This window comes from Monodelphis domestica, chromosome 8 (genome assembly GCF_027887165.1).
Source record: "Monodelphis domestica isolate mMonDom1 chromosome 8, mMonDom1.pri, whole genome shotgun sequence".
Lineage (NCBI taxonomy): Eukaryota > Metazoa > Chordata > Mammalia > Didelphimorphia > Didelphidae > Monodelphis > Monodelphis domestica.
In genome coordinates this window covers 32,299,725-32,326,637 of record NC_077234.1, presented here as the reverse complement: position 1 = coordinate 32,326,637, position 26,913 = coordinate 32,299,725, and the positions used below count along the sequence as shown (strand labels likewise).

The following is a 26,913-nucleotide window of genomic DNA, read 5'->3' as shown; positions in this document are numbered from 1 at the left end:
GTTCCTGACACACTGAAGAGGTTAAAGAGGAAGTGGGGGTGGGGGTTAAGGAAATGAGATAGCAAGTGAAATAATCTTCCATTTCTTTTTTTAAAAGCTTTTATGTTAGGAGACTAATAAGCTAGATAAAAGAATAGGTCCTAATGGACCCTTTTATCTCCCAGCCATGCTTACTACAATACTGCAGTTCTATCACATAATAGATAAAATGTTAACTTTAAATGTTTTTTTAGAAAAGGCCAAAATTTTTCCAAATTTGAGCCATTTTCTAGGGGAAAAAAAAAGGGGGGGGAGAATTAGTTTTATATCCTTTCCCCCAGAGACCAGAAGAATCCAATATTATCTTGGTAAGGATGCTAGGCAACCATTTAATGCAAATTGATCAGTAAACATGGAGTGGATAGCTATTTGATGGGGGAGCACTGTGACTCTGAAGCCAGCCGCTAAAGAAGCCCTTATGAGGAAAAAGTCATTATTTGGTTTGGGTGTTTGTACGGGTCCTTTTCTCTCTTTCTGCTGGGTCATGAAAAGAAAAGGAAGCCACAAAACTGAAAGGAGAAAATGGGAGCCTTTTTATGGGAGCAAAAAACTGGGGGGAAAACCCCCAGGTGCCCATCCAGTGAGGAATGTCTGAACAAACTGGAATGTGAAGGACAGAAAGATAACAGAATTATTATTGTCCCATGAGAAATGATAGCAGGGTGGGCTTTAGAGAAAAGCTGAGAAGACCTGACTGGACTTAAGCAATGCAGAGAGAAGGGAGCAGAACAAAAGGTGCTGAAAGGTAGCAGAGGTTTCATTGAGGCTGTGCCTGAGGGGCCTGGCCTGACTTCAGGTCCCATCTGAGGAATCCCCAATTCCTCCTCCTTGGCAGGGAGGAGGCAAGCTGCAGGGACCTCAGGTCCAAGGCAGGAGAGAGAGAGGTAGAGGTAGAGGGAGGGAGAGAGTGAGAAAGAGAGAGAGAGAGAGAGAGAGAGAGAGAGAGAGAGAGAGAGAGAGAGAGAGAGAGAGAGAGAGAGAGAGAGAGAGAGAGAGAGAGAGAGAGAGAGAGAGAGAGAGAGAGAGAGAGAGAGAGAGAGAGAGAGAGAGAGAGAGAGAGAGAGAGAGAGAGGAAGAGGGGGAGGGGGAGAGAGAGACAAACAGACAGACAGAGATAGACAGAGAGAGAGAGAGAGAGAGAGAGTGACACTTCTTCATGCAGCTGGCTCCTGCTCCCTTGGATTAGTAACAACTGTCAGGTATGATAGGCCAAGTGACTTTTACCTCCTTTTCTTCACCAACGTGGTCCAAACTCTCATGACTTGAAGGGTTATATGGAATCACTGAAGGAAAAAAGACACCAGAAAAATGGATAAAGGTCACAAGCCACAAGGACATAGAGGAAGGACCCATGTGTGTAGCTACAAGGGAAGGAAGCCTTCATCCCTACTATCTCTGATGTTCCCCACTTCTACTTGCCCGTGTCCTTTGTGGATAAGGCTTCTTGCCTCTAACACATCTGTGGGAATGCTCTGCCAAAAGCAGACACAAGTATTTTCTTGCCTTGTCATGATGATAATTTCATCCCTGAACAGGGTGGAAAAACCAGTGAGCGGAACTTCTATTCTGAGTCAGATTCTCGCCAAGGAAGAGCAACTGTTAGGGAGGGTGGAAATGATGGGGGCCTTAAGGAAGGAAAGGAGGATCCCATGGACTAAACTTTTACAAGGGGATGCCAGACCAGGGTGATGGGACGCCTCAATATTGAAATCTCCAGCTAAGAATAAGGAAGAAAGAGGGATACTAAAGACACACAAGGACACAAAAGAAACTTGATCAATTTACTTTTAGAAAGATCTGTGAAGAAGATGGAAGCAAGGGCATGTGATGGTGGAAAAAACACAAACCTGTTTTTGGGGTCTGCCAGAATGGCACCAGAAAGGTTCAGAATGAGCTGAGCTACAGACAACACAGTTTGTTTTTTAAAAGCATTTGGGAGGAGGGAAATGGGGGATGAAAAAGGGGATGGGATTACAGCTTGAGAGAAAAAGCAAAACCACCCAACTCATATGGGGGCTAGGAACTTGGCTGCCCTGATATTAGGAGGGAAGTCACCAGGCACTGACATCCCAAACCAATGCAAGAGCTGCCCAATGTCCCAGTTCTCAAAAGCAGACAAACAGGGTCAGCAGAATTCAAGTCACTGAACTTGACTGGGATTCCTTGAAAACTCCTAGAGCCTCTAGAAGAGGAAGCAATGACAAGAGAAACACCCACAAAAGGAAGCGGCTGTCACAGAGAGTCACAGTGAGGTTTCATCAAAAACAGGCCATGGCAGACTAACTTCATTTCCTTTTGACAGATGGAGAGATCATTTACCTAGCCTGAGCAGAGCCCTGAATAAGATCCCACACGGTATTCTGCCACGTGGGCGAGATGGAACAGTGGGTGATTCAGAGGGGGTTGGGTGCTAGACCCCACCCAAAAGCAATCATAAATGGCTCTGGGCCAGATGAGAAGGGAGTGGAGGGAGGGTTTGGCCTCTGCCCCACTGGCCATCTTTATCAGGGGCTCAGATAGACACAGATGGGGGCTACCAGATGGTCCAACGATGCAAAGTTGAAAGTGACAACTAACATGCCGAATGACAGTTAAAAAAAAATAGAGATCTTGATTAGCTAGAACATGAAACTGACACTAATGAAATCTGAGAGAGAATTTGGGTTCAGAAGAGTTAGGGAGGTGTGGCTAAATAGTTGAAGTGAAAAAATGTAAGGCCAAAAAAAAAAGACAAACATTTTGGTTTTCCTTTTTTTTTTCCCTAGCAGAAGGGAAAAGAAGAGAGAAAATAAATGTTGATGGTAAAAAACTTAATTTAAAAATAAAATGAGGTTTGAAATAAATTAAGGCTCATGAAGGGGCAGCTTAGGGGGTAAGAGAGAGTGCCAGGATTGGAGTCAGGAAGACTCATCTTCCGGAGTTCAAATACAGCCTCAGATACTTACTAGCTGGGTGATCCTGTGAAAGTCATCTAACTCTCTTTGCCTCCATTTCCTTATCTGTAAATTGAGCTGGAGAAGGAAATGGTAAACCGTTTGGAAATCTTTGCCAAGCAAACCCTAAATGAGGTCAGCAACAACAAAGACTCATAAAGAACCCTAAATATGGAGCCCAAAGACTGACCTGTGGGATACAACCCCCAAGAAAGGAAATGCCATCCTGGGTGGTCCTGAGTGTCTAGGACTAGGTAGGAGAATCTTGATGTTCTCTGCTCTGATTGACCACAACCAGGAGTACTGCATTCAGTTTGGAAAAGCACAGAATAGAAAGAATCCTGGAGAGCTTCCAGGTCCTATCAAGAGGATCATCTGAAGAAAGTATGATAAAGCTGGAGAAGAGATCTCTACAAGGCAGTATGATCACTGCCTTCAACTACAAGAAGGGCTATTATGTGAATAAATGATTAGATGGGTCCAGCTTAGCTCAGGAGTGCAGAACAAGGCATAAAGGGTGGAATTACAAAGAGATCAATTTAGGTTTCTCAATCTTGGATAATTCTGCTTCAAGAAGTAACAGGGAACCCTTTACTGGCTCCCTTCCCAATCAAAGACTCTGGGTCTCTTCAGCTTGTGCTAACTGCAAAGAGGCCCTCCTCCTGTAGGGACAGACTGAAGCTACATCCAAAGTGTACAAGAAAAAATGTCTTTTTTTGCCTTTTCCAAAGCATGTGACCTAAGACAAGGCCTCCAGGTCCCTATGCTTGACGTCAATTCTGACTCTAAAAATGAAAGAGTTGGTCCCTGAGGTTCCACCAAGTTCTAAGTCTAACAGGGAATCTCAAAGTTATTAAAACTGTATTCAGAGTAAGAAGTTAACCAGACAATTCCCTCCTTCCACCCCTCTTTAAAAAACCTCTCTTTCCCCTGAGACATTAAGGTACATCTTACCTGTCTCTACATTGTCTGAATGCACAGAGGTTTGGTCCATGGGCATCATTGGTTCCTGGATAAAGATTTCAACAGGTCAGAGACTGATTTCTTTTTGGCACGCCTCCTTCTGAGAAATATTTCCTTTCTAGCAACTATAGAACATTAAAACTAAAGTGGCGAGATAACATTACTGCATGTTCTCCCACCTTCAGAAGGTGCCACTGAGAGAAGCTAGACAACGTCCCCAGGATGAGGGAAAGGTCTTCTCATTGGAAAGAGGAGAAAGTGGATAGAATAACCCTTTCTAGCACTTATAGAAGTCACCATTAAACCCAGATATGTGATGGAGTCACTTCTCTTTGAAGCAGCCTCTCTTTCTCTGGGAAGTGGGAATTTTGAATAGTCTTCCCCAATCTAATTACCAATGGAACAAAACTGCTGGTGGATGAAAACGTAAGACCCAAATATAACCAAAGCCAGCAGCAAAGAGTAAATGAACACGAATATTCCTCATTAAGCCAGCTCTAACGTAATTAATGATGACGGTGATGATGGCATTTTACACAGATACTTCAACTGACCCTCAAAACAACCTTGTGATGTAGAAGCTAGAATAATTCCCATTTTATCAATAAGAAAACTGAGGCCCAGGGAGGCTAGGTGATCTAGGGTCCCATAAGTGTCTTAGGTAGGACTCAAACTCTAGTCTTCCTCACCCCAAATCCAGCACTATGCCCCCTCTTTGCCTTGACTTATTAACAGGCTCTTGGGGGGCTGGCTACCAAGAGTGGAGACAGTCCTGGATTAAATCAGAAGTCCTGGGTTTGAATCCCAACTTTTGCTACTTGTGTGAATAGAGGTAAGTCCCTTCAACTCTCTCAGCCTCAATGCCCTCATCTGTAAAACACAGGATCACTTGATGATCCCTGAGGCCCCTCTGATCTCCAATTTGTGATACCAGGATCTAATCAATATATGGATCTAAAAATATTTGTAGCTCTCATTCAAATTTATTAACCAGAATCCTCCCTTCCCAACTCTGCTCTTACCACTTTGAACCATCAGCCCCTTATCAAGACTGCCTTGAAAACCAAGATTAAAGTAATGGAGAGTAATCTGGGGAGGCATCACAGTTTTAGGACTGATGCTGGGTTTTGTAAGCCTCTAGACACAGATCTGTTTGGCTTGTTAGATACCTCTAGCACACACTCAAAATCCTGAGTGTCTTGGCTAAATAATGCCAACACCTAGTATCGCTCTCTCCCTCCAAAGACCTATGGCTCTGATAATTTAGAGAAAAAGTCCAGAGCCTTCTCTGCTTGCCTCCACACCTTTGGGGGACACAGACACTGACAAGGGTCTGCTCCCCCAGGCCTGGAAGACTCCCCCTGACCATCTGCTCTTAGCACCCCTCTCAGCTAGAGCATCACTCCCTCCTCTGGCAGAACCCCTTGGTCCCCTGCTGCTGGTGCCAGGTCTTTTAAAGTGCCCCTTTTCTCCTGAATTTATCTAGATGTGCTGTCACTGCTCTTTGGAGGCAGGGATTCTCTTTGCTTTTCCTTCATATGCCCAGGATGCAGGAATGACTTTATAAATGCTATAGGATGGATGAATGAAAGGAAGTAGAGAAAGAATAATGTGTAGCATAGGAAATTCACCAACCCTGATTCCTGATTTTAGGACACATAATAGTGATGCCCAAACAGGCTCACTTGGTTCAGGGCCTGCTTTGAGCCCAGCCTGGCTGGGGGACCCAAAGCTAGCCACCTCAGCCCTTTAAAGAGTCAGGTGACCCTAAGGGATGCCAATCTGCAGTGGTGGAAGCAGTCTCCATGGGGGCTTTCAGCACAGAGGAGATCACAGGTGTGCCTCTCAAAACTGTGAAAAATCACTAGTTATAAAAACTTGTCTGGAAAGTCGAGATTTTTATGAAAAATCAAATTCCTCTCAGAAACCATTACTCTGGGCACTCAGACTTAGAGTCAGGAGTACCTTAATGTGTGTCCACGTATATGATGAGCACTAGCTATAGCCCCAGAGCCCCTCAGGACCTCAGCTCAGGGCCCCAGTAGTACCCCTAAAAGCCTGTCCCACGCCAACATAAGGAGTTAGTAGCAGCATCTTACCGGGGGCAGAGAATGCCTCCCACACTCGATGGTGACAAGCTTGTGGCACTTCTTGTGAACAAGTAGCTTGCAGTTGATGCACTTGTAGCCCTGGCGTCCGAGGCCCCATATGCGGTCGGTGCAGATAGCACAGTGAGCTCGCTAAAGACGACAAGAGAATGACATTTAGACAGATAGGGACAGTTCACTGTTTAAGATGTTCCTGTAGACATGGGATGCTGGCCCACAGAATGGAGGGGACTCATCTCCCCATCTCAGGGTCTCCTTGAGGATCAACACTTCCATGCCCCGTCTATAAGGAAATAGCCTACCCGCACCTATTATTTTCCTAATGCTGTATAAAGTCAGAAAGAAAGTGAAATAAAGACATGGCCTTCAACGAGAGTGAAGTGGGACACCATTCTGGTATTGGTTGGAAATAGCCTACCCGCACCTATTATTTTCCTAATGCTGTATAAAGTCAGAAAGAAAGTGAAATAAAGACATGGCCTTCAACGAGAGTGAAGTGGGACACCATTCTGGTATTGGTTATACACACTAAACATTTCAGGCTCTTTGACAGACAGCAAGGAGAGTCAACTCCATTTGAACGTGAAAAGTTCATGGAAAAGGAAAACCACAGAAGCCCCTAAAGCTCACATAAACCTCCCAGGTTATTCAGAAGTCAAAGAAAAGCCCAGCCTTTTCAGTTGACAGCTAAGAGAGGATTAAGGTTACTGCCTCTCAGTTGGGCATTAACAATGCACAGCAGGGGGATCAAGGACTTTTCTTCAAAACAAGGGTTCAGCACCATTTCTGTGCATAGATGGCCCCCCCTTCCCCTTCCCCTTCTTTGGCAGTCTCGATCAGCCTATGGACTCCTTCTCAGAAAGTTCTTAAAAGGCATAATAAACAGGATTACAAAGGTAAGCCAATTACACTGAGGATATAACTTTTTCTTTCCATCAAAGTTCCTAGATGCTCTGGGGCCTTGGGTGTCTGTGGACTCCAGGTTAAGAACCCCTACTTTATAGGAGTACATACATAGCCCTTACCCTAAATACCTTCAGCACCATTACTTAAGCCAGGAGCCCAGGAATGTGTGTGGCATCTAGAAAATTCATGTGGCACCTTCTTGGAAGAGTCCACACACGGTCAACTTCATTTGGGCCCTTTCAGGACTCTGGGAGTAACCAGAAAGAATCCAAGTGAGCCACTGCTTATTTGGCAAAAGGCCAAGTCTAGTCTTTCTCTGTCTGTCTGCATCACAGCCCAAGGAAGTGAGAGGGGATAGTCAGGTGCAGAGTCAGCAAACAAGCCACAGAGGCAGAATTACCCTGTTGAACCGCTTGGCTTGGAAAGTGTGGCCATTGGCACAATAAAGCTTCCTCCAGCGGCGTGCGCCTCTGCGGTAGATAGACTCTGAGGAGAGACAAGAACAGAGAGACCTGAACTGCTATGAATGGAAGAGCTATTCACTCCACCATGACGTCCAGGCCAAAGACACAAAGCCTGAAGACAACAGCAAGGGGATGAGCCTCAGCCAATGCTGGGGCCCAGGAGATCTAGACCCCACCAAGGAGTAGCAGCAATCGTGGGCAGAGAAGATCATTCCTGGAATACCTACTGTTAGTTTTCACAGACACTGCAGGAGAGAGCAAAGCTCTCAAGGACTCTTCTGTTTTTTTGGCAACGTGAATCAACACAATACATTTTGTCTCTCTGATGTTACCATTCTGGTATAATTCCATTGTGTTTGTAAATCCTACACTTTAGGAGACTCCAATATTACACACAGTTTTGTCAATCCTGGGAGAAGCAAACCAGCCTTCCACTCTAAAGAAGTGAGGCAGCATCACAGTTAAATTTAATGACACCTCCTGGTCAAGCATCTTCTGAGGCCTCTTTTGTCTCTATGCTCCAACAGGAATTTCTTGGCTTGATTTAAGTCCATCACAACGTGGGGCCAGATCACCTTCCAACCTCATTACACATTATGTCCCTTCACTTCTTTCCTGTTTCAGTCAAATAACCTTACTTGTTCTTAAATTATCTTGAAAGAAAAATGTAAATTTTTTCCCCTAATCTAAGTTTCCAGATCCCCTGAAAACTATTGATGGAAACCAGATCAAATGGAGACTTGGACAGAACTAAAAGCATGGTGGGAAATAGCTACAAATTAGGCCTTGATGACCAGTCTTTACATGTTCTGGCCCCACAAGAAAGAAATGATGAGATCTCCAAAGTCCCAGCCTGCCAAATGACCTAAGGCCTATCTTTAGTCTGTCTGAAGTGAGAAGATAAAGAGACTGGGACCTGCAAAAAGAGCCGCTGCACTGCATGTAGGTCTAAGGCCACAAGGAGAGGCAGGATACTGGATCAAATCAGATCAGCTGGAGTTCCAAGGTCCCCCTCCCCCATTCATAGCATCCTGGATGACCCTCTCCACTCCTGCAGCTTCAATTTCTCCCTCCAGACCTGCCTACCAACACCTCAGTTTCTCCAATCCTAAAAACAAAAAAAAAAGGAAAAAAAAGGGGGGCTTCCTAGACCTTCCACCACATCCCTCTCCTCTCTGTCCCGGCAGAACTTCTAGAATGGGTTGTCTCTTGTTGCTCATTTGCCTCTGCACCTGGACTGCAATCAGGCTTCTCTTCCAGCACAGCCCTCTCAGAAGATGCCCAACAGGCCTAAGCATTGAAAGCAAAACCCCTTCTCCCTGACATTTCCAACCAAATAGCCTCTCTACTCAGCCCCTCACTTCTGGTCTCATCTCTCCTTTACTGGCTCTCTGGGGGCCCCAACCACCAGCATATCCCTGATTTGGGGCCTTTTTTGCTCTCCCTCTGGAATGCTCTGGCTTCAACTACCCTTGATGTAGACCCCCACAACCTGAACTCCAGAGACACATCCAAAACCATCCCCTGGGACTCTCTAACTGAAGGCTCCATCTTCCCTCCTCAACTTGCTTTTTCTGGCTTTACTGTTTCTCTTGGTGGCACCCCACTAGACCCCTGGTCTCCTTTTTTTGTCATTCTGGGGTAATCTTTGGATTTTCCCCCTCTCCCATCTGCCTGGCACATAATAAGTGCTTCATAAATGTGCTTTCTATCTATATATCTGTCTCTCTGCTTGCCTGCTGGTGTCTCTGCCTGCCTCTCCATCTGCCTGCCTGCCTGCTTGCCTGCCTCTCCGTCTGTCCATTTTTCTATCTTTCTGTATGTCTCTCTGCTTGCCTGACTGTCTGCTTCTCACTCAGGGGCTCTTCACCATTTTTGTGTTTGTCACAGCCCCCTTTGGCAGTCTGCTAAAACCCAGAGACCTCTTTTACTCCACCATGTTTTTAAATCACAAAATAAAAGAGTATCACAAAGGAAGCCAAATACCATGAAACTGCCATCTCAGTATTACAAACACAAGTTCAAGAAGCCCTGCTTCATCTCTTCTAGCCGGTCAGTCACAGAAATGGTCGGGTCTGCCTCTGCAGTGTTTCTCATGTCCTCTTCCTTCTTCAGCCCTATTACCACAGCTCTGGTCACAGGCCCTCAATTTCACCTTGAGGAGGACCCTGGCCCAGCCCTCCAAACCCTCACCACTCAACTCATCTGCTTCTATCCAGCCAGAATAACTTGGGATTTTTCACACTGCCCTTCTGCCCAATAAGCTTCTCCATGTTAGAAGTTCAAATACATCTTCTCAGGCATTCAAGGCTTCCCTCCAGCTGATCTGATTTGATCCAGTATCCTACCTTCCATTGTAGCCCAAGAGCTCAAACTGCATGATGGCCTGAAACTCTCTGGTACTCTTCTCCTGAGGACCATGTATTGGGTTTATTGGGGGGAGCCCTCAGACCTTTGCTGTACTGTAAGGTCCTCAAGGCCCAGAGACCTCTGGCTTCCCTAAAGTATCACCCCTCCTATACCTCAGTGCTTCTTCAAGGGCCTCACCAACAGCTGATTTTTAATGCATTTTTACAGCCCTATACCACCCCCCAAAACAACTAATGGACCACTCTGCAACAAAAATCAGCAGACCTCAGTATGTACATCTGCTGAATTCTAGTAAGTGCCCATTCCAACACTTGGCTAGTCCATTCTGGTCAGTGCACTCAGGGCTCTTCTAGTCCTTAGATGACTTCCATGCAAATGTAATTATTCCCTGGACTCTATCCATTACTCTTTTTTCCAGTTTCTTTTTTTCCTACTCTCTTCTCTTCTTCTAAACTCAGCTTAAAATATGTAAGTCAACATCTCTCAGGTCAAAGGATCTAAAACCTCTCTAAAAAAATTTAAATTGCTATTCAGATTCGCTCCTCAAAGACCCATCCCACCATTTCCCCTATCAACTCACAATTGTATCAAAGTCAGTGCAGTAAAAAAAAAAAATCAGCTTCACTTATTCCCATTCTCTTCCCAAATGAACACTCAGTGAAAAGCTAGTGGTTCTGGTTGTAGAATCAGTCTCTTTATTTCACCAACAAATTGCCTAAGATTCAACACACAATTTTGGCAGAGGGAAAAAACTCTCAGGCCTAACCTAACTAAAAGAAGTGGACTCTTATTTCCCCTCCTCATATTTTACAGCCTCATATGAAGAGTCTCATATGTGTGGAATCCCCTTAGATGTGGGGAAGATGTGCTAAGAGCTGTCCGAACATGATGAGAAGGGGAGGCTGTTAAAAGCTGAAGAACAGGTGGACATGGTCTTAATTTGACTGAACACTGTTCCATTAAATCTAAACAAGGTAACTGCAAAATAGCAGTTTTGTTCTGACAAAGGCTGTTATAATAAATAACATTTTACACAAAAAATGGTTCTAAAATCACATCAACTCACTGTCTTCTCCTGGGCATGGCATTCCAGGCCGTTCTGGTACACATGGAAATACTGTAAGAAAACCACAAAAACAGCAAAAATTAATACAAAATTGGCATTTAGGAAAACATAAAATTCAGTCATGTTCATGTCATAAGAATAACAGTGTCCATCAGGCTTTCTGTCAGTATCATACCTTTCACAAAAGGTGCTTTTCCAACACATTCAATGAAAACTGTGATCTGAATGGACTGATGTCCATGATGACATACAAAAACGAAACAAATGAATAAGTTCAGGGTCTACACTATCACTAATTTACTGAATGTTTTTAGGGAAATCACTAGCTTTGTCTTCCTTGTCTATGTGGTCAGATCTGGGCTTGTGATGCCATCAGTGGAGGGAGCTTTCTTTCTAATTCTCACATTCTCTCTCCACTAGGTCACTCTGCCTCCCTCTTGTTTTTTTGTTGTTTTGCTGTTTTGTTTTGTTTTTAATTCTATACCAAGGTATAAATTCATTACAAGGAAGAATTTAATTCAAATAGTGAAGAGCTCTACAAAGTCAAAGCCTTTCAAAAGAAGTATCCCAAGCCCCAAGAGTCCACAAGCATTCCCGTGTCCACTGGAAGCATCACATTAATATCAACAATACAGAAAAGCACAGAGTCTGGGGATTTATGAAGAGAGATTACCAAGAAGCTGACTAAATGACTTTGTTTGGTCAAGAGACCCCTCAAAAAGTGGAGGTCAATTTCTGCCAAGAAGTGGCATATAGGCTGACTGCTATGAAAACAGGGGTGCCTATAATCTGCTATGTAAAAAAAAAAGACTGCTCCCTACCAATCTAAAGTATTTAGCTAGGGTACTTTGATCTGGGAACAAGAATGGTACTAATGATCCTAAAGGATCTGCAAAAATGTTAACTGGTGACTGGTGCTTTGGGGGGCGGAGGGGAGGGCGCAATAACAGTATATCCTGAAGGTGAAGAAAAATGGGGCAATGTCCCTGTAGACTGGATTCATGGTCTTCTCAAATCCCGGAAAAGATCTACATTGGTTGTCAAGAATAAGGCGGTTCACAGTCTTGGTCTCAAAGCTGGGAGAGGTATCTGGGGGACCGTGTGTGACAGTGTACTGGCATGATATCACTTTATCAAATGGGTTTCATCATTTGTCATCAAAATTGTGATTCAACAAAAATGAAAGCAAGGCAGACAGGCTCAGGCAATGAACACAAACAGGAGGGGAAGGCTTTCAGCAGGAGAAAAGGGTTTGCCATCCTCCCCTCTAAGCTCTGGCATGGGCTATGTCACCCCCTCTTGGATCCACTTTGTCATCCCAGCTGGCTCCTGAGCACAAAGCAGCCACATCCAGCTGCTACACCCCCCCCCCCACACACACACACGGGATGATTTATTACATGATCTGCTGAGGGTGATTCTCATGACAATCTATGGAACTCATTAAATGCTGGGGCTCACACGATCCTCAGTGCCATCTAAATAAGGTAGCACTGGGCAGGTGGCCCTTCCAACTGGGAAGGGGGAAAGGCTAGACGAGAGGACAAGGAGATTCGAGCAGATTTAGGCCATTGCTCCACAGGTACCACACTGTCTTTGGCACTGAGATGGGCAGGCAACAACCCAAGCAGTCTCCCTTGTCTATGGGAAGCTAATACATGCACAGGTAAGCAAGCAGACATAAGCAGGGAGGGACAGGGAAGGGGGTCCCCAGGTGATCAAGAAAAGTCTTTGCATCCAGGGCAGCTCGGATGGGTATTAGCAGAGAGACTCCCAGTCCAGGGGTAATGCCCATCCTAGGCACAGAGATGGCCACGTGATTTTCCAGGTGAGGAGTAGCAGGAAGGTTCAGTGGGAAGACTGCAGAGCGCATGAATGGGCATAATACATCCAAGCTAGGAAAGCAGGCTGGAGCCAGGCTGGGCAGCCTGCCCAGGCCCAGAGACTACCATGGGCCTCAGGGGTAACAATGAGCTAAGGAGCTGGGACAGACCTGAGGCCACCCTGGTCATGCGCCGGACCTGACAGCTATGTGGATAATGGCCCAGACAGGAGACAGAAGCTCTAAGGACCTGCCTGAGTGGGTGGTGGAGGGAGGGCAAGAGATGTAAATGGCAACTGCCTTGTGGTCACACACCCAGATGACCAGGAAGATGGTAGAGCCCTGAAATGAGGCAATAACTTTATGAAGCCCCCAGGACATCAAGTTCATCTTGGAATGTGGGCCTGGCACTCAGCAGACACAGATCTGGAGTCATTTGCAGAGAGATAATCCCATGGCAGCAATGAGGACACCAAGACAGAAAGCATAGAGTGGTGGGTCAGGCACAGCCATGGCACATGCCCACAGTCAGGGGGCACCTATGGTTCAGCTGATGACCCCACAAAGGAGACCAAGGAGTAGCAACATGGGTCAGAGAGCCATGGGAACAGCCCAGAGGATGAGAATGAGAAAAGATGATTGGTAGAAGGACCAAATGGCAGAGGCTGCTCCTGGGAAGTACAGGAGGAGGAAAGAAAGCCTTGCTTGGCTGCAGTGAGATTGGCTAACAACTGGGCAGTGACCAGACAACATGGATAAACAGGGACAGGAGGGAAAACTGATCATCTGCCAGTGCGATCGTGACCCTTTCTACTTTACCATGAATTAAGAGCTCTGAATCTTTGTTGAGTTCATAGAGCCGAAAGGCCTCCTCTAACTCCAGCTGAGATGAAACAGTGCATGGGTCTCCTAAAGGAATAAAACATAAAGCAAAGGTTAATTGGGAAAAATCTGCAACATGATGGGAAATAAGCAATTTCCTTCACTGAGAAGCTCTCAAAGAAAAATGGCTTTTAATCTCCGAATATACATAAAACTATTATTGACATGTGGACAACTCTCTAGAGATACCTCATTTAAAGGATTCTCTTTGTTTGAAACAAGCCAGACAATTAAAAACCCCACTGATTTCTATTTCTCCGACACATCTCGTAGGATATACAAACACAAGGCTACATGTAAGAATTGAAAAAACCCCACCGATTCCTATTTCTCAAATGTCTCATAGGTTATACAAACACAAGATCACATATATAAGGATTTGAAAACCCCATTGATTTCTATTTCTCTACACTATCTCACAGGACAGAAAACCATAAGACTCTAATATGAATTTTAAAACCCTGTTGATTTCTAATTCTCCTTAGGATACATGAACACAAAATTTTGTGTGTGTGTGATTTTTTTTATACCATAAAGCATTCTGAGATTTTTTTTTCACTTGTATTTGATGTTCCTGTCTAACATGGCAAGTAAATACCATCAACACAAAAGATATCAAATGATTATTTTTGCATGACTAACAGGTATACCACAAACAAGTGCTCTGCTCTTTTCTTATCTATTTTTCAGTTAATGTGAGTAGGTGGGCTGCCATTTCCATAGGAATCTCTGTGGACTGTTTTCTTATAATTGCATGACCTATTGGTTTTGCCATATTTGGGCAAGTCACTTCTGACTGGGTCTCAGTTTCTTCATCTGTAAAGGGAGGCAGTTAGATTAGAAGCTTCTGAGGCCTCTCCCAAGGCCTACATCAACAATCCCGTGATCCCTCTATCTAGATCAGACTCTTAATCTAGGGTCCTGTCCCTGTTTTATTAATATCTTGCTGATTGTATCTATTAACTTTGCCACCCTTCTGAGAAGGGACTTATCTGCTTCTCCACTCTGCCCAAGGAGTCCATGAACATGCTTGAGGACCCCTGGGCTTGGGCAAGGGCTTTCACTGATGGAATGACCCTCACCAGCTGATGGCACAAAGGTGACACCAGCAGGGATACATCAACTTTCTATGAGAATGATTTAGTTAAGAGCAGTATTATAAAGATCATTCCCTTTGAATGGCTTAAGAACCTTGATTTTGATAAAATTTCTCCAGCTGCTAGGATCTCTTCCCTGAAATTACCTGCATTAACTGTATATTCAATGATTCTGTGTATGCTTGTATGTGGACATTTTACTTCCTGCTATATACAAAGCAAGCTACTGGGGAGTGGGATTGTTTTGTTTTTGTTTTTAGATTCCCCAAAGCCTAGCAGAGTCTAGTCGGTCAACCAACAAGAAGCCTTTATTAACCCCCTCACTGCAGACACTGCTAAGCCTACAGAGAAAAGGCAAAGACTAGTCCCACTGGAGGGGAGACAGATGCAGGATAAACTCTGGCTGGGAGTACCAGGCCTCTGCAATAGTCCAGATTATCATAAGAGTTTGCAGTGTGGTGATGGCACCATCAGAGGAGGGCAAGGAGTCACCTTTGGCAGCCAAATGAATGCTGGAGGGGTGGTGAACCCCTCAATAGTAACATGTGGAGCTTCAGGTATCTATGGAACATGTGCCATGAGGCCACACTGGTAGGGACCTGGTAAGCAGATCTGAGAATCATGAGCACAGGGGAGAGAAGGGAATCCATGAGACTAGGGTCACCAAGCAAAAGAGGGAGAAGGGGCCCAGGATGAGCCCTGGGGGGACCCCAAGCACAGCAGGCAAAGCCTGAATGAAAAGTCAAACAGCAGACACTGAGGAGCAGTCAAAGAGGAATCCTGGTGAGTGGTGCCCTGAAAACCAGGGAGGGCAGAGATGGCAGGTGCTTAACAAACACTCATCGTCTTGGGGAACATGGAAGTCTCTCATCTTCTTCCTACAAAGGTCAGCCTCGTCCAGGGCCACAGACAGAGGAAAAGAGTCAAGGTCTCGTGTCTACTTCAACTTGATCATTAATGCGCTGGCCTCCAGATCTGACTGGGAGAATGGGCCCTCCTGAAGACACCTCCTCCCTGGGCTCCTTCTCCAGGGTTGGACTTGCCTGTCATTGCAGCAACTCCAGATCTCTGCTTCCATCAGCTCGTGTCCCCATACACGTGGCTCAGCCCAAGCCAAGATCCTTGGGCCCATCCAAAGAGGCTCTTTCCTAGCTTAGGCTCCTGAAGCCCACAGGTGCCAAGCAGCCCTCTGAAGGGATAGCCTGGAAAGCCTAGGGCTAATGTTGCCTAGTGAAAGTCCAGCCTTTGGTTGCAAGCCCCACCCCAGCACCACCTGATTTACACTATCTGTACTCCATCAGGCAAGACTGGCCTTTGCCCCCAGGCTCTGTCCAGTGCCTGGCTTGGAGGGATACCCCAATGAGGAGTCACTCTTTAAAAGGCCCAGATGGGCACCTGCACAAGGCTACAGAGTCAGCTCCTCTCTGCCAGTTCTCCATGCTGCCCTCATCATCCTGCCCTGAGGGTAGTCCTACATCAGAATAATCCTCTCTGCAGCTTTCCCAGATTACTGTGAAGCTGGTGTTTAATCTGAGCCCCTCATCCTATGCTTGTCTCCTTTGGGGTCTTAGCCTGAGAATTCACTGGAATCGAGAACTAAGCCCAAAGAGGCCTGAGTCTGGAGCCAAAGATCACGAGTTCAAACCCTGAATCCAACATGGGTTCCCTCAGTGGCTTTGGGTGACCTGCTCTGTCCATCTTGGCTTTTCTATCTGCAAAATGGGGGGGGGGGGTTTGAGCTGGCCTTTAAGGTCCCTTCTAGGATACTATGATCTTCTCAGCAAATAAAACACCTCCTCCTAAATGCTACCAGATAAGTTCCTTAATGAATAAGTGCATTTGGTTTTCAGTTAGCATGTTTTTTCAAGTCAAAGGAACAGGAAAACACACAGAAGCCATCCAGTCCCAAGATATAAGGAAGGCCAAGGGGAAAAAGTACCACCTGATTTCCCTTTCTTTTTTATAGTCCATATGGGAGATAGAAGTATAAATTATATTTGTGAGTTTGGGAATTCTGTAAGAGCTCAGCTATTATGGGATTCCATCCACATGCCGCACAAAACCAAAAGCAATGGGGAAAACCTCCTGGATAAGATTTGTCCACACATCTGGAAAAGAGCGAATTCTCTAACAACTGATGGAAGTATTCAGGGAGAAGAAAGCATCTGAAGACAGCCCATTGCACAAAATGTCACCTCAAAGCACCGGATGTGCACCATTGTACTGGGACTTAGTTTTGCCTCACCATGGAACTCTCTTCAAACATCAAAACTGGTGTCCTTGTATTTCTTTGAGCCCTCATCTTAGATACCGCCTTTACCCTTAACACATTTATTTCATCTGATATCATATTGATATTTTCCATGCCTTATTTATCTATTAAAACCCTTGCCTTACATCTTGGAACCGATACTGTGTGTTGGTTCCAAGGCAGAAGAGTGGTAAGAGCTAGCTAATGGGGGTTAAGTGACTTGCCCAGGGTCACACAGCTAAGATGTGTGAGGCCAAATTTGAACACAGGACCTCTCATATTTCCAGGCCTGGATCTCTAGCCACTGAATCACTTCACTGCACCCGCCACCCCCCAATATCCATGCCTTATTTCTCTTACTATATAGGAAGCTCCTAGAGCTCTGGTATTTATTTTTCATCTACATAGCCTAAGCCTCAGTTCTGCATTTAACAGGCATTGACTTGTTTATAGTTATATGGTTATATGGTTCAATTCAACAAACATATTTGAGTTGAATTGTGAGGGAGAAGGGAAGAAAGAAATAGGCATTTATGTAGTACCTACTCTGTGCACAGTCACTACTTTAAATAACCATGTGCTAAGGAAAAAATGTTTTCCAAGCCAGATACTGCATGACCTTAGGTTGCAGTAAGGTGCACCATGTAGTGCCTAGAACATGGTGGTATGGTAGCAGCACCACTACTCTGCCTTTGTCAGCCCACATCTGGGATGCCATTGTCAATTCTGAAACTGTATTTTAAGGACACTAAGAATAAGAAACTGGAGGGGAAGTACGGTGCTGGGAGACGGGGGTCAAGATCATGGAAGCAGAGACATTTAGGATGGAAAAGAGAGGGGGTGGCAGCTGTTTAATGTCCCCAACAGGAAGGGATTAGGCAAGAAGGCAGAACCAGAAACAATAGGTGGGAAGTCACAGGAAGGCTTTAGGTGAAGGTTCCACTGGCCATGGGAGGTCTTCCAGGAAAAGACTAGATGACCATTTGATGACAATGTTGCTGAGGGGATCCCAGCCCAGTTCTTGCTTCTCTTGACCCTAAGAAACAGCAAGTCTTTTCTTTTTCAGAGAATTAGGCAGATAAAGTTAAGCAGATTTTTCCTACTCTGTTGTACATACATAACCAGATTCCATTTCTGTCCTAAAATATTCATACCACCTCAAGTTAAAACTTCTTCCCACACAGTATCCAAAGTACAAGCTATAGTTAGAAACCGAAAAACATTTAAAAGAGTGACAGAACATCTGAAAGTTTGAGAAAATGTTCAAATATTCTTCCTCTTAAGGAAAAATGAAATTGAACGAATCAGAGAATGCAAAAGCCTTAGTGACTGGCTGGTCTGATGATCTCATTTTAGAGACAAGAACCAGAAACCAAAAAAAGGAGAGGATTAAATACTTGTCCCCTTTCTCGAGGACTTACGTCCTTCCATAGTCAGCAGGAGAAAGGCATCTGTGCGTTCCCTGCTCGAGCTCCATGTCTGGTCTCTTTCCGGATCTCCTTTTATGCTTGGGGAACAAGTGTTCACAGACCACAGTCTGGAGCCTCCTTCTGAACACTGAACTCTCTGTTGACCTCTGAATCTCCTAAACTGCTTCTTTAGAGCATGTGGTGATCCATGACTCAGCCACAAGGGTATTGAACTAAGAGACTCTGGTTTGTTTGTTTTTTGGGGGGTGGGGTGGGGGTTGGAACCCTACAAAGGGTGTCCTGATTTGTCAGAGCCACTTGTCCAAGAGAGTAGAGCTCTCAGAGCAGTACTAACTCATTCTTTTTTCTAAAAACTATTTCTGATCTGAATGCAATACCAATCAAAGAAAAAGGCCCATGAAACTAGACCTCTATTACGCACAGCTGGCCCTCTTCACAGATGTTCTCTCAGTGACTTTTTTCAGTATGAAATCAAACAATTGTTTTCCCTAACAGTTCCCTTTCAAAATCTCAGAGATAGAGGGGACCTCGGGATTCTCTCCACCTCCTTCACCTATTCCAAAAATGGGTCCTTCGATGCTTTCAAAGTCGTGTTGCCTCCTGCCTGGATTTCTCCAGGGGATTTTTCTGACTTTTTTAGTGCCCTTTTCTACTTCCTCAGAAGGCACCTTGGGAACTGAGTCTGCAAGTGAGGGATGCACTCTCTTTAATAAGCAGTATGACAGATATGATGGGCCATTCCTATTTTTTGATTGCTTGCAGGCCTCTGTCCAGTTTCACTTTTGAATGCTCTTGGGATGGCATGGTCTAACTGGACTTTATGCCAAGTATTCCACAGACTTTCTTTGCCCTCTACCAATCAGTATTTTGTAAGGTGGTATCATTCAGAATCTTCCACTGTCTTCCTCTGCAATTATTTTAAAACAAATGATATTCTAAACCTATGATGCCCTTGACTATCTACCTGCTTAGTTAAGAGCCTTGATATCTGCTGGCTGAGCTGGTTTCTGGGCTCTTCTGGTCTCAATATTGCTTGACAAAGACTATACTTTGGAGAAAATGATAACAATCTATGTCAATGTCTTTTCCAACATTTTTCCGCATCCAAAGCTTCTTCTGCCTAGGTCAGACTGAAGTCACTAAACCTGAATGTTATGTTTTCTTCTCATTCCTTCTAACAATGCTGATTTTGCCCTCTGCTATAACGGATGAATGACTCAACTGCACAAAGAGCAGATTCAGAAACTGCTCTCATTGAGCGCCCAAGCTGAAGCATTATTCACCTCCATTTTTGTGATGTTATAGCTTACTATGTCCAGAGTCTTCTGTTTTTCTTCTTGGGGAAAGTGTTCAGGAAAACTAAAAACAAGTTTCTGGAAACCTCTTTCATTCCTGAATCTCAAGATGTGTTCCTGGATTTGTGTTAGGCTATTGTCCTCAAGTCCTTGGGTGTCCCTCTGCTTTTGCCCTCTGAGTTACAAAAGGCTCCTCCTTCCAAACGGTGGCTACTCAGCTCTAAGCCATGGGATGGATGGACCCAGGACCATTCACTCCTCGTGTGGGCCACCACAGGAGAGAATGAGGTGGCTCACAGAGCTGAATAGTACCTGGATTCTTTGGTACTAAATCAGTGATTTGCTTATTTCATTTCACTTTTTAAACCCTTTCCTTCCATCTTAGAATCTATTCTAACCACTAGTTCTAAAGCAAAAGAGCAGTAAGGGTTAGGCAATTGGGGTTAAGTGACTTGCCCAGGGTTGCATAGCTAGTCAGGGTCTAAGACCACATCTGAACCCCAGGACCCTGATCTCCAGGTCTGGTTCTCTATCCACTGAGCCACCCAGCAGCCCCGGTTTGCTTGTTATCCCAAACTGGTCATCAGCAGTAATTTTATTCCTACGAATGTACACTGGCCTGATATCCCCCCCTAACCCATCGCTTCCTCTGAGCTTCCTCATCCCCCCCAATATGCCATTTTGGAGTAGTTCTGGACCCCCACCTCCTCCCTTCTATCTAATTGGTGTTGCACTTTCACAGTATTTCTCCCATCTTCCCCCTTCTCTCCTAGCTCTGGTCCAAGGCTCCATTGCCAGAAATGTGGATTGTTGCCCCCTACCTAAGGAGCACCAATATCTCCTCTGATCTCCCTCATGGCATTGAAAACCCTTTGAATACAGCTTGGACTTCTTCATAGTCCCCACACTCCAGGACTTGGGCACTCTGCACAAGCTGTCCTCTGTTCCCTCGCCTGGGTTTTCTCAGCAGCTCAGTTCAGAGGCCACAGTCAAGGGCACTCTAGTCATCGAGTGGTACTGCCAGCCCATTTCCATGCCATACCCCAGAGCAGAACTGGGGCTTTCTGAAGGCAGGACTCATTCCCCATTGGTATCCTTGTATTCCTAACACAACCCCCCCCCCCCCCCCCCCCATGGATACTACAGGCATTTAAACAATTACATTTGCTGAATTCAGCCTTTGCTGAGTTCAGAAGATCTCTCTGTATGATTTTTACAAAGTAACCAGAAAGAAGCGGAAAGTTAGGTATAACTGCCAGACACAAGCAGCACTGTTTTGATAGCCTAAATCTCTAATCTTTCAGTGGAATGTAAAGGAAGAGCAACAAAAGTAGCATGCATTTACATAGTGGTTTAAGTATTGTAAAATACGTTGCAATACTTAATCTCATGCAATCCTCACAACTGAATGGCTTGGATGTTATCACCCCTGAATTACAGATGAGGAAACTGAGGCACAGAAGGTCAGCAACTTGCCCCACCAGGGTCATGGGGTTCATAATTTTTAAGGTGGAATCTGAATCCAGCTCTATCTGCCTCTACCTTTCAAGATAAAAAATATCCCAAAGAAATCTAAAGAGATTAAGTGGCTCCATAGATGGGAAGCTGTGAACTTTCCCTTTGAAGTTAGAAGGAAGAAAGATTGGAGACCCATAAAAATACTCTAAAATCTAATCAAGCAATTCCTTTAAGGGGTGACCCTGAGTAAATCACTTCACAGTAATGGCCCCCAGTTTCCCTATCACAAAGTGGAAATACTAGGATTTTCTCTTTATCTAAATAGCTGTTGCTTTCCCCTGATTTTTAGCTAATCTCCTCACCCAAAGGATCTTTAGAAACTTGAGTGCAGGCTGTCACCCAGGGGAAAGGCTCTTTCCATTATAGGATGAACATTAGCAGAATGAATAAAGATGAGGAAAACAGAACCATCATGGTGGCTTCTCCCTTCCCTCTCTGCACAGGAAGGGATAGGTTGGGTTTAGTGTCCTTGCTGGAGCCCTCCAAGCTGTGTGGCCCTGGCAAGAGTCTTGTCCCTCCCAGGGCCTCTCATCCCCATCAGTGACACAGGTGCAGGTGGACAGTCTGTTTTGGAAGCCTTCCGGGCTCTGCTGTTGCTGCCACCCTCGCCCACATCTGGCAAGGAGCTGCCAACACTCCAAGAGCTCAGGGATGTACGCTTCTGGGGTGGCTGAGGACAAAAAGGAGCCTAAGGGCCCTGAATCAATCCAGCCCTCCTGGGACTGCCATCTGTGGGCATTGCTCTGATAAAGGAAGAGTCACTGGGGAAGGCGCCCCAGGTGGCCCAACTGGGCACAGCTAAGATGTGGGGACTTGGGGGCGAGGATAGGAGGAAGGTCAAAGAGCCTCCCTGGAGCCATGACCTCCCCAGCAGGCTTTGGGTCCTCAGCTCCACGGGATCTGAAGACTGTATATAATGCTTACGATGGTGTCATCTGGCTCTTACAAAGTGCTGCCCACAGATCTATGCTCCTTTGATCTTCAGAACTACTCTAGGAGATGGGGCTATACTAGATCCATTTTACAGATGGGGAAACCAAGGCAGGTGGGGGCTGGGGGACATCCCGGGGCCACACTATCAACATTAGTCTTCCTAACTCAGCTTGTGGCTGTGTTCCCTAAAGGGTCTCTGGCTCACACACCAGCAGCCACACATCACCAGACCGTGGGTCACTCTAGAAAGAGGTCAGCAGGGGCTGCTCAGGCAAATCCACCCAAAGTCTGGCTTTACAGAGCATCCCCAGAAGATGTCCACTGCCTGCAGAGCCAAGCTCTTCCTAACTTCGGGGCAGGGGAGGGGGCGAACTCCCCAGCAGCAGGGGCCTCTAAGGACTGCTGAGGAAGAGGAAAGACCTCAAAGGCCAAAGGGGAGATCAGAGGCCAGAGGCAGGCCTGGCCCTGCATCACCCATACGTACCTGTCTCTCCCAGGCCTGGCTGGTAGGGAAATGTTTAATGGCTGCTAGAGGTAGACCCACAGCCAGACATGGTGGGCAAATGCACCACGAGAGGCTGGAGCAGCAACCATGGTGACTGAAACAGGCCTTGGGCCTTGGGCCCTGCCAGACCCCCTGACTAACAAGCTGCTCTGGTTGCCCTCTCTGGACCTTCAGGGGCCTTTGAGGTGGAAGGGATACTAACAGTGGGGCAGAGCTGGCAGAAATGCTTGATTCCCATGCAGGGGCTGCCACTCCAGGCTCACTCCCCTGGTCTCCTTCCAGGCCTTCCTGGGCCTTGCCCACTAAGCTGACCTTCCCCCCCACTGGAGAATGAGGTTCATGTCTGTCCCCCCAGCAGAACAGGGGCTCCTAGAGGGCAGGGCCTGCTGGAGTCTTTCTTGTGCCCTGGCACCCAGGAAGCACGTAGAGGCTGCTGGGTCTGTGCCCCCTCTGTGTATCTATAACCAACGTGAGACCCCTGGCTTCACCGACTACAGCTCCTGCCCTTCAAGAAGAGGTCCAACCCTAAGAGTCAGGGGGACCCCACTGCTGATAGTCATCCCCTCCAACAGAGTGGGAGCTCTCCAAAAGCAGGGCCTGGGTTGACTTCCCACTTGGGCCCTGGCACAGAGAAAGTGCTCAATAGAGGCTTTGGGGCAAACCCCTGTCCCTCTTGCAGCCTCTCCACTCTAGGGGCTCCACTGGCCCCACACAACTGACCAGCACAACAAGCCCCCATGGTTCTGGACACCACGCACAGGTTTGTAGGGCTTCCTTTCACCCTCCCTCTGGGTTACAAGGGAGAATATGGGGGAAGATGATGAAGGGGCAGGAAAGGGGAGCCACCCCTGCTCCTGGAAAAGGCCCATCATAGACATGGCCTCCAAATGCTAAAGAGAACAGTGAACAGCGGCACCCCCAGCATGTCCCAAGCACACAGTCCTTCCCTGCTGCCAGCTGGAAACCAGGTTGCACACCTGGCACCAAGCTCCTCCCTGCTCCTTTTCTTCCCTTGGCCAGCATGGGCCAAGTTCTGCCACAAAAAGGAATTTAAAGAAGGAAAGTTCTTTTGGGGTCAGCCAGGTGGCTCAGGAGACAGCCAGGCCTGGGGATTAGAATTTCTGGAATCAAATCTGCCCTCACACTTCCTGGCCCAGTGAACCTGGGCAAGTCACTTAACCCCCATGGGGGTTGGGGAAGACAGAAAGACAGAGACAGATGGAGAGATGGAGAGAGAGTGGGAGAGATGGTGCCATGGCCATTGAGGGGAGAGCCAGGATGAGGGATGCGCCATTGTGAATGGGGAAGGGGCTGTGTGGGGGACTGGCAGGGATGGATGAGACTGTGTGACCACCTGGGTGTGGGTGGTCTGGGGAAGGGAGTGAGGAGGACTCACAGGAGTCTGAAACACGGGCACACACACCACTTCCCCAGAGTCCTGCCCTGCTCTGGGCACAACTGGCACAGGATGCCAAACCCCAAAGCCAAGTTCCACCACAATTCTGTCTGGCCAAGTGACCAAGGGCTAACCCCCCCTCCTGCCTCTGGGTCTTGGTCTCATCGTTTATAAATAAGGAATGGATGAAGGTTCCTCTGGTAGGGCCTTCACTGGACTTGCAACACTGCAGTGACTGCAGAACCCCAGCCGGAATGAGGCTTTTCTGTTTGCGGACGAGAGATTCCCTTTCACAAAAAATGCTTCCTTTGGTGGGGAAATGGGCCGTTTTTGTTCTAAACTGCTTGCTTGGATGAAGTAAAAGGGTTTTCCACGTACATCAAAACATCTGTGGGCTGTGTTCCAAATGGAAGACAAGAGGCAGAAGTTCTTCGATGTGCTGTAGATCAGGCCCAGTAAGTTCTGTTCACCCTGACGGGAAGACTTACGATAAGAACATGAGTTTTTTTCTATTAAAAACAGCTTTTCTGATCAGCTTGGGAGATCAACTACAGCCTCTCATCTGCCCTCAACAGGGCTCCACTAAGACCTCTGGCTAACTGTCAAATAACTACATCAAGTCCCCCCCCTCCCCCCAAGGCCTGCCCTGAGGCTGAACCAAGACTGTGTGGGGCCTAGCATGACAGAAGAACCTCTGGCCTGTGAGCAACTCCTGGGCAATTCCAGGGCAGTTCTGGGGCAGTGGGCACCACTGTGAATCCCACCAGGCAAGGCCAATCAGGTTTCCATTCAGGGTCTCATCCAACAGGGAAAGAGATGAGGTTATTGTAAATTTTCAGACTCCAACAAAGCCCCTGACCCCATGGGCCCCAGAACCTCCGTCCTGGGCTCTATTCCCCAAGCACCACAAAAAGCAGGGGTGCAGAATGCCCTGAGAGGCCCCTCCCCTGTGCCCCGTGAGACTTCAAATGTCTGAAATCTCAAGATTTGTCTTTATGAAAAGCAGAAAGTATCCGTTGATCCTGCAAGAATCCCACAAAAGCAATCTGTCTTCCTGCTCGAGTTTTCCCCTACAAAACAATCGTCTGGGCCAGCAGGAGAGGAAGGGGCAACTGGAGCCCTGCACCAGGCTAGCCTGGGCACACATAAGGAAGCCTGGAGGCAGCTGCCCCCCCACTGGCATCTCTAATGGGCAGGATGACTGAGGTGCTTCCTCAATCTGTCTGCCCGCCAGTCAGTGGGGCACAGGTTTCCTGGTAGGAGAGGACCCTGGGGGCAGCCACACATGTGGCACATGCTTCAATGCCCACTGCCCGGGGAAGGGTCCTGGATGGTTCAGCTTTGATGTAGCGCGTGCTGACTGCCCAGGAGTGAGGGAGAAAGCTTATCCCTGTAACTGAGTCCAACTCCTTGCCCCTGTCCTGGCAGTCCCCACTCATGCTGCCTCCTCTGACTCTCTGCAGCACGGTGCCGGAGGCGAGCTCTCTGTCTGTCCCTCTCCTTCCCCTGTGCCAGTCGGGTTCTTCCTTCCTATACTGTCTTTCAATGGGGTCTCAGACCCCAAGGGGCAGGATCTGCCCTCTAGGATCTCTCTTGGACTCCCTGCATGGAGCCAGCGCACTTTTGGTGAGTGACTATTCTGTGAAGGGGGCTCTGTGGCTACCTAAGAGCTAAAATTCCTAGAGAGGTATGGGGCCACCATGAAGCCAGGCGACCTCTGCAGGCACTCCCTGTGTCCATGAGGACCAGGGGCTCCCTATGCCTCAATCTTCCGCCTCTGAGGGCTGTTGTGGCCCCACGCTCCCCAGCCTGTGCCTGAGGCTTCCCCACTCAGCCCAACCGGGCGGTGCCCCCACATCCTGCCAGGCTCAGGGATATTCAACTGTCCCGTTCTGTTCCCACTCAGGGCAGCGAGGCCAACACCATTCCTGCAGGCAGAGGCAGAATACGGCACCTATGCCTACTTTCCTTTGTGTGCCTCCCATGCTCCAATCATCTGGGGATTTGTGGATAGGTCCTGGAGCAGCTCCCATCTCCTCCTACAGCCCAGCAGGGCAAGGGTGCTGAGGTGACCAGGGTCACCCTGCTAGTGCCCAAGGCTAGACCTGAACTCGGAGGACACCTTCCTGCCTTTCCTTGCCCAGCATCTGTAAGGGACCCCCAAGAGAGTGTGGATGAAGCCCCTAAAGTAGCAGGTGCCAGGCCCCTGCCTAGACCAACGTTATGACTATCTTAGTGACCGAGGGCCCCTCGTCCGGCTGGCCCTCCTGCCTTGGGCCTCCCCTTCCTCAAAGCCTTCATCCCCTCCTCTTCCCCATCCTGACCCAATGAGCCCACCCAGCTCCAGACCACCCCCTGAGCTTCCTGACAGTCGTGCCCTACCGAGTCTCAGGCAACTCACCCACTTCACCCACCACCCTGGGCACACAGGCAGAGGAACAAGGATGGAGAAAGTCACTGCCCATAGCTGCCCTCAAGTGGGTCCCAGAAGATTCCCCACCCATCTTCCCTTCTGCTGCCATGTCTGCCCATAAGGTGGGCTCCTCCAAGGGCTGAACCCCCTCCGACCTCCCTGACCGCTCCTCTTCCTCCTTTGCCCCAGGGTACGGGTGGGGGGGACCCTCTCCTCTCTCCTTCCAGTCTACACCAAGACTGGAAGGGCTATCTTTCTGCTGGTGAGTCTCAGATCCACAGATCCCCCTAACCCCCCCCTCCCCAATCTCCACAGGCCAAATCCTCTGGACGTCTCAGGCTGGGCCTCCAGAGGCCACTGTCTCCCCAAACCTCTCCAATGCTGCATCCAAGCTGTCCTGGGCTGTAACCCTCTGCTGTGTGCCCCCTCCCTCCATGGTGGCCTCAACCTCCTTCCATGCCAGTACTCAAGTCACCAGGGACTTCCTTGAGGAAGGTCCCAACACACAGGTGCCTTCAAGGT

The 26,913-nt window shown here is 47.3% G+C and overlaps 1 protein-coding gene across 1 annotated transcript in view; it reads right to left on the bottom strand.

Annotated features, from left to right (window-relative positions):
• PRKCI (protein kinase C iota) overlaps window positions 1-26,913 on the bottom strand; it is a 56,126-nt gene that overhangs the window by 15,736 nt on the left and 13,477 nt on the right. Inside the window, exons 3-8 of the mRNA XM_056807092.1 lie at window positions 13,491-13,580; window positions 10,850-10,900; window positions 7,350-7,435; window positions 6,035-6,175; window positions 3,927-3,981; window positions 1,264-1,322 (exon numbers count right to left, since the gene is read on the bottom strand). Of these exons, the coding sequence (XP_056663070.1) occupies window positions 1,264-1,322; window positions 3,927-3,981; window positions 6,035-6,175; window positions 7,350-7,435; window positions 10,850-10,900; window positions 13,491-13,580 (482 nt within the window). The remainder of the gene's footprint in view (window positions 1-1,263; window positions 1,323-3,926; window positions 3,982-6,034; window positions 6,176-7,349; window positions 7,436-10,849; window positions 10,901-13,490; window positions 13,581-26,913) is intronic.